Source organism: Thamnophis elegans, chromosome 1, assembly GCF_009769535.1.
Source record: "Thamnophis elegans isolate rThaEle1 chromosome 1, rThaEle1.pri, whole genome shotgun sequence".
Lineage (NCBI taxonomy): Eukaryota > Metazoa > Chordata > Lepidosauria > Squamata > Colubridae > Thamnophis > Thamnophis elegans.
The window spans coordinates 129,713,395-129,721,232 of record NC_045541.1 but is presented as its reverse complement, the minus strand read 5'-3'; the positions used below and the strand labels follow the sequence as shown (position 1 = coordinate 129,721,232).

Genomic DNA, 7,838 nt, shown 5'->3' with positions numbered 1-7,838 from the left:
TACAGCAGCCATTTGCGCCTAACTCTAAAGGAGAAGCCGTCCAGAATATGACCCGGGGCTCTTGGCTTGGTTTTAACGGCAGCCAGCCACCCGCCCTGCTCCCCTTCTGGAAAGAAGTGTCCGAGCCAAGAGGCAGCTCCTACGCAGGGTCGTGCGTCCGCCTTCTCGCTATGCTCTTTGAACACAGACAGGAGTGCCGCCTTTCCCTGGAATTGCCCCCGCCCTCACAAGCGGCAGCGGGCGGAGAGGAGGGGTTAAAACCCAAAGGCTTGTCCTCCTCCTCTCCTTCCTGCCTCCCCCTCTTTTTCTCTGGGTTTGTTTCTCCCCCCCCCCGCGTGCGCGCTCTCTCTCTCCCGCCCCAATTCTTTTTTTTATCTCCTCGGCGCTCGCTGTCCTTTTCTCCCCCCCCCCCCACCGCCGTCCCGCATAAACCAATTACACCGCTTTGCAAATAAAGAGACGCCCCAGGGGAGTTGCAAGCCGAGTGGAACTGCCTGCTTTGCAGGTGCATCTGCGGCTTGGTAGGTGCGAACGTCTTTGTGCGGCGGACAAATGGGGAGGGGAGGAGGAGGAGGAAGAGGAGGAGGAGGAGAAGGAGGTGGGCGCTGCTTTGGCGGCGGCAGCGGCGGCGGCGGCTGGTGCAACGTAAGATCCACCTCAGCTCAACTCCGCTCACATCCCAGCCGGCACTTCCTCACTTTCTCGAGTGGCTCGCCGCCACCCAACGTCCCTGCTTGACTGAGCCCTCCCCGGGGGCCGGCTTCTGCTAGACTCGGGGGGGCTCCGTTTTCCTGACCTCCCTCGCGCTCGCCAAGAGGGGACTGAATGGTTACACCGCGCACGTTGACCTCCAGGATGTTAGGGACTGTGAAAATGGAAGGGCACGACGCAAGCGAGTGGAACAGTTACTACGCCGAGACCCAGGAGGTGAGCGGACCCAGGGGTGGGGGATGAGGGGTGGGGTGGGATCCGAGAAGTGGCCGGGAGGACTTCAGCCAAGAAGGGGGTCTTTCCACTCCCGGGAATCGAGCCTAAGCGCCAGTTCCCGACGGCATTACTAAATCTGCTTTCTCCAGCGTTACAGCTGGCTGCAAAGCCCGGGAAGGAATCTACACAATTTCCAATCGTCTCACGGGGCAAGGGAGGGGGCGGGCGGAAATGCGGGCTGGGGGGAGATCAGTGGCAATCGAGCCGACGGGGTGGGTGGGAGAGGTAGACGTTATTGATCACCTCCTCGGATTACGCGTCGAAACACGGCGGAGTTCTAAATCCCAGGTCCTCCCAACCGCGCCAGAGTCCCTCCATTGAGGGCCTCTGTGTACGTGCCGGGAGGGAACAATCATCAGGACCCACCCCCCCGCGCCATCCCCCTTGGGCAGCAGTTCACGTTTTGTTGGTCCCCTTCCCACTCCTCACCTGTGCCAGTATTGTTCTTTAACTAGGCAAAATAATCATTTTTGTGTTTGTGTGTGTGTGTGTGTGTGTACTTTGCCGCACGCTTCTTTCACGGAGTTGTGGGGTGGGGGTGGAAGGGTAGAGATTAAAAATAAAACAGAAATCAATTCTCCCGGAGCCCGGCGGGTGGCGCTGTCGAGAATACGATCCGTAACCAGGAGCCTAACTTTCATTGTCCATTCATGTCCACGTTCCTTATTTTACAATATGCTCCCAAAGGACTGGGGAAAAAAAGGATCAAAAGCGGGCAAAGGGACAATGAGGGTGGAGGAACCTGTGAACCCCCTAACCGGGGGATAAATGGAGCCTTTTGGTGAATAAAGGCGGAACGTAAAATTAAAAAGCTGCAACCCAGGAAACGTAGCCCTACAGGGGGAGAAAAAGAAAGCGACGAGATGAGACGTTAAAACAGTCCGAAGCGCGTTGCAAGGAACGGGGTTGCTTTGCGCGGCTTGGCCGGAATTAGCATCCGGGTTTGCTGCGCGGCCAATGCGGCCAGGAGCCCACCGGTCCCATTTGGCATCGCCCCTTTTTAGAGCGGTTTCTGATTTAATGCTAGGAAGGTCAAAGGGGGCTCAGAAATCATTGGATGCGTCTTCCCGCCTCACCCGTATTCCAGTGGGGTGGGAGAGAAAATAGAACGAGGACCACCCTAGGCGAATATAGAGTCTTAGATCGGCAAACAAGAATTTGCCAGCTCTCCCTCAACTTAAATCCTGCTTTATACGGAAGTATTTTTAGACTGAAAGGAATTTGGCACATTCCTATTACTTCCGTATTCAGTTCAAAACGCGCGTAAAAAACTGCATGTGCTTAGGAAGACATTTCCCCCCAATTCATGGTAGACGATACTGATTTTCTGGCTGGGTTTGATTCCTAGAATTTGAGAAAAAGCAGGCATCTTCCCCCACCCGCATTGACATTTCCGCCTAGGCAAGCTCTATTGTGGACATAGCCTATCATTCAATTATCACCATTCCTTGACATATTTCCGCTAATACAAAACTATAATCATAATAGTGTGGGACGGTGTAGTCCGCAGAATATAGCTCAAATATAGGCGATGTTTACAAAGCTAATTAAGCGACCAGTTTATAAGGCGTAATCTTTCCCGCACAGTTTTCAATATGGGGTGATAAAGTAAATCAATGTTTTAGTAATTGGATTATTTTAAGGGGAAACTTTAAGCCTTTCCAAGGATTATTGTTACAGCGCCTTACGGCAGGGTCTTTAATTTAAAACCTCGAAAAACGTCGGCATTTCGACTGCCCTTTATCACTTAATCAAAACTTCTAGGCTGCAAGGCAAAGAGAAGAACGTTGGCCCTAATAACAGGATCATTTGTTTGATTTTGGACATTCCCCGGTCCCCTGCTCCGAAGTTACCGTCCATACCGTTTCCCCAACGCCCCCCCCCCGAAGGAGAAGCCTAGAGGCAGCAAGCGAAGGAGCGCGAGGGGGGTTCGGGGCTGAGAAAAAGCGGCGATCTCGCTTTCTTGGCTTCGAGGTTCCCTGGCGGATAAGAAGGCCTCGGCTTCTCTTGGGCGCCCTCGGGGACGGTGGGGAGCTGGGAAAATCCGGCTTGTGTGGTTTAGGCCGCTTGCCCTCTACCATTTCCCTTGTCCGGGGTCCTGCGCGGTGAGTGGGGCTGGCCCAGTGGGCCGCCTGGGCGTGAAAAGGGTTTGCCTCGTTCTCTTCAGAGGCGACTCCAGTGAAATCTTCACTGCCCTCAGATTTTGAAAAGAAAAAAAACTGAGTGGGTCTTCAATGAAGCCACGTTTCCCAGGTGGGAAACGTGTTTGGAGGCTCCCTCCGATTTGGGGACTGGATTCCAGGAAAGTTAGCTGTTTGGCCCAAAAGGCGGTGAAAATTTGGGCCTTGCAGGTTTCTCGTTTCCAATCTGCTTCCGCCTTGGGAATTTGGGCGGATGTTTTCCACATCTCTCCAGATCTTTAACCTGGGCGCTTAGTCGAACCCCTCTTTAAAATCTCAGGTCGCAATTTGTGCAAGGGGGATCCCAGCTCTGCAAATCTGGCTCTGGGCAAAACTTACTTTCCTTTCTGAAAAGGGAACCTGGGCTTGTGGGTGCCTGTGAAGCCACCCATCTGTACTGCATAATATATGTTTATAGTACCCTCAGCTCCCTAATCAACGCAGCCAATGCAGCCAAAATGTTTATATCATTATTATTATATTGGCCTAAGTATTTCGGATGCGTGCCATTCTTACAGTGAATAATACGCATGTATGTTTTCTGCCACTTCCCCGGTTTTCTTAGCAACCGACAGTGCGGAAACTAGTATCCATTTGGAAAGCGTGGGGATAAAAGCTGGGCATTGCTTTTCTGCGGAATCTCGCGCTTCAGAAGGCTGGGTTCGCTCACCTTTTCTCCTTGCAACACAAGGATGAGCTGGAAAGGTCGGCAGCATGGGGAATACATTCTCCAAGGGGAAATTCGGGGGCCACATGGTGGGAACGCGGGACCATATGGCAGGGCAGGGCGGCAGGGTCAGAAGAGCCCGTTTTTAACCTGTGCTCCCTCCGCAGGCCTATTCGACGGTGCCAGTGAGCAACATGAATTCCGGCCTGGGCTCCATGAATTCCATGAACAGCTACATGAGCATGAACGCCATGACCACCAGCGGCAATATGACGTCGGGTTCCTTCAATATGTCCTATGCCAACCCGAGCCTGGGGGCCGGCTTGAGCCCCGGCGGAACCGGAGCCAGCATGAACAGTATGTCAGCCATGGGGTCGGCCCTGAGTCCCGGGGGCATGAACGCCATGGGCGGCCCGCAGGCTTCGCTGAACGGACTGGGCGCCTACGGGGCCATGGGACCCTGCATGAGCCCCATGGGCTACGCCTCCTCCAACCTGAGCCGCGGCCGCGACGCCAAGAGCTTCAAGCGCAGCTACCCGCACGCCAAGCCGCCCTACTCGTACATCTCGCTCATCACCATGGCCATCCAGCAGGCGCCCAGCAAGATGCTGACGCTGAGCGAGATCTACCAGTGGATCATGGACCTCTTCCCTTACTACCGCCAAAACCAGCAGCGCTGGCAGAACTCGATCCGCCACTCGCTTTCCTTCAACGACTGCTTCGTCAAGGTCGCCCGCTCGCCGGACAAGCCGGGCAAAGGCTCTTACTGGACGCTGCACCCGGACTCGGGCAACATGTTCGAGAACGGCTGCTACCTCCGGCGCCAGAAGCGCTTCAAGTGCGAAAAGCAAGCCGGGGCCAAGGGCGGCTCGGGCGGAGGCGAGGGAAGGAAAGACCCGGGCGGGGCCAGCTCTCCCTTGCACCGAGGCCAAGGCAAAGGAGGGCAGCTGGAGGCCGCCCCGTCCAGCCACAGCGCCGGCAGCCCGCAAGCCCTGGACCAAAACGGGAACGGAGCCGAGCTGAAGCCCTCCGTGGCCGCGGCGGCGGCTGCAGTAGCAGCCTCGGTCCCCGGCGGGCCCGCCTTGGCCCCCTTGAGTCACCCGGGCCACGCGCTGGGACCCCACGAGCCGCAGCTGCACCTGAAGGGCGACCCCCACTATTCTTTCAACCACCCCTTCTCCATCAACAACCTCATGTCCTCCTCCGAACAGCAGCACAAGCTGGACTTCAAAGCCTACGAGCAAGCGCTGCAATATTCCTCCTACGGGGCCTGCCTGCCTGGCGGGTTGCCCCTCAGCAGCGCTTCCATGGGCGGGAGGGGAGCCATTGAGCCCTCGGCCCTGGAGCCCTCCTACTACCAAGGTGTGTATTCCAGACCGGTGCTGAACACCTCTTAGCCGGCCGGGTGGGACTGGAGGGTCAAGCGAGCGGAATCCTCCCTCCCTCCCGCCCTCGTCTGCGTCTCTCCTTAGATCTCTGCCCAAACTGGCCGTCCGCTTGCCTCCCCCCCCCCTCCAGCCCGCGATCCGTGCCACGGAAAACCGAAAGGCAAACGAATCACACAGTAAGCGAAAGGACTGTTACTTTATTCCCGGGGCGGCTCGGATAAGGCACGCCGCCCGTGCGTCCCGTTTCTCCGGTTTCGGCTTGACCAGTCCAGCAGATCCCAGCCCGGCTCTCCTAGACGAGCCCTGTATATGTATATATGTATATGTATATGTATATGTATATGTATATGTATATGTATATGTATATGTATATGTATATGTATATGTATATGTATCTATACATACCTCCCTTGCTTGACCATTGAACCAAGCAAGCGAGGCTTCCATTTTGAAACTCATAATTGGTTGCGTTTCCCCTCCTTGGAAGCAATCTTGCCAAAATTGGGTGGGGCGGGGGATTTTTCAATAGGAAAAGGGTTGCTTGGGAAAAGCCGAATCTGGACCCTGGAAGCCCGCGCCGCTCTCCTCCGGGCGTGGGTGGCTTCTGGGAAGCCTCTGCGTTGGGGGAGAGTGGGGGTATTTCCCAGCCCCGAGAATGGATGCAGTAAGTCGAAGTTGAGCCCGGACTTACTGGCCTGCGTGTAGCTCTTCCCGGTCAAGAGGTGGAGAGTTGACATTAGGTTAGGAATCCGGCCCTTTGAAGGATGCAGCGCAGAGAGGGAGAACTTGCCCCCGTTTTGAGACTTAGGGAAAGGGCGTTCGTTTCACGCGCTGCTGGACTTGCCCCATCCCCTCCCCCGCAGACACACTGACCCCAAGGAAGCACGGGTGACAGGTCCCGAACACCCCTCCCCCCCTTGCCTTGTAAAGGGACAGAGCACAGATGGCAAGTGGAAGAGAGAAAAGGGGTCTCCTGCATTTCCAATGGGATCTGGATAGGATACAGAACTGTACAGGTCACACAGCCTTTTAAGGCATGTTACTATTATTTCAGCTCCCCTCCCCTCCCTCCACTTCCCACAAGCTGCTACTAAGGAGTCTCCTTCAGCATCAGGAAATCCCTTGACTACATGGATGACTTGGTTATTTAATCTCGGAGCTTCCCCCACCCCACCCCACCCCACCCCCTCCGTGGGTTCCAGAACTCTAGGACTATTATTGTTCGAGTCCTGCGTGGAAGAATATTCTGAACTGGGAGATGCTCCGAGGCTGCTTTCATCAGATCATTCACCACCTTCCTGAATTTTTTTTTTTTGAGGTCGCTTAATTCTATCCTACAGTTTGTTAGCACGTTCATCCAGTGTTAATGCACTTTCTTCAGTTTTTACATGATGTTTCAGCGTAGCCAGACGGGTTTCTCCCCTTCCCCTTTTTGGTTCCCGTCCTCCCCCCCCCTCCATTTGCCTTTACAATATTCTTAATTTATTTGCACGGTTTATACTTTCTTCTTGACAGCTTGAAAGTGCTTTAAATAAACGGTTTTAAAATGACACACCATTTTAAAGAAAATAGAAAAAAATCTTAATTTTATAATAAATGTGATTGTAATTGAAAAAAAAATGTTTTGATTCTTTTGCGGTTTTTTTATGAAAATATAAGCCATGGAGCATGTTTTTCCCCCCTCTCCTTTTAATTTTTTTTTATCATTTCCAGTTAAGGACTTTAAATAAATCAAATATTATCAATGAATGGATTTTGGTTTTTCTTTTACTTTATTCCATTATTGAAAGAATATTTACTTCTAGGCCAGTTAAAAATGAACCTAGAGTTCAAAGAGGAAGACAGGGGTAAACAAAAGGAATTGTTGGCAGTTTTCCCCCCTCTCCAGGCAAGGCAATATATTAGGAGAACAATGACAGAACCGTGACTTCTGTCACCTTATTCCAAAGAGTCACCTTGTTAGATGTGTAGTAAGTATTTATTAAACTTATTGAATATCAGACAAATTCTACTATAAATGTCACAAACTAAAATATTTGCTTTAATTAAAAAAAACTGAATTAGGGATTTCTGTACAATATATCTTATTTTCTTCAAGCACACCAAAGTTTATTTCAGTTTGAAGGCAAAGACTTATAGAATAAACTGATCTTTAGCAAGCGCAGTTTTAAGAGGAAAGTCTCCTTCCCTTCCTAACTGATTCCTTTCTGTTATTTAGGAATTAAATTCTAGCAATTTCATTACTAGAATGAAAACTTGGCATGAAAAATACCTGTAATGGTTGTATCAATGGGAATATTTGTATTGATTTTACTGGAAAATGAAATGTGTTGAGTGAGTTCTGGAATCATAATCACTGTCTATAATATTTAAAAAAAAGGGGGGATGTTACTTTGACTTTCTTCAATGGACTGGGGCTTTTTTCAATCTAGAAGTAAATTCTAGAAAGGGATTCTTGGTGATTTTTTACACCCCCAATCCCAAAGAACAGAATGCTGTTTATTCTGAACCTAATCTAATTGTATAGTTCTGAAGGCTAACACCTTAGTGGATAATGGCTATTAGCCTTGCAAACAATTCTGCACAAATACAATCTGCCGCATTTGACGCAAAAGG

General features: G+C 51.7%; 1 protein-coding gene across 2 annotated transcripts; it reads left to right on the top strand.

Annotated features, from left to right (window-relative positions):
* Positions 1-412: 412 nt before the first annotated feature.
* Positions 413-6,768, top strand: FOXA1 (forkhead box A1). 2 transcript variants are annotated; one of them, XM_032231024.1, is made up of 3 exons: positions 413-927; positions 3,733-3,872; positions 4,002-6,768. In XM_032231024.1, exon 3 carries the CDS (start codon positions 4,029-4,031, stop codon positions 5,229-5,231), a length of 1,203 nt encoding a protein of 400 aa, XP_032086915.1. In that variant the 5' UTR covers positions 413-927; positions 3,733-3,872; positions 4,002-4,028; the 3' UTR covers positions 5,232-6,768. The 2 variants fall into 2 exon arrangements, with proteins under 2 accessions (XP_032086915.1, XP_032086907.1); XM_032231016.1 differs by lacking the exon at positions 3,733-3,872 and having other exon boundaries at positions 415-927.
* The last annotated feature ends 1,070 nt before the right edge of the window (positions 6,769-7,838 follow it).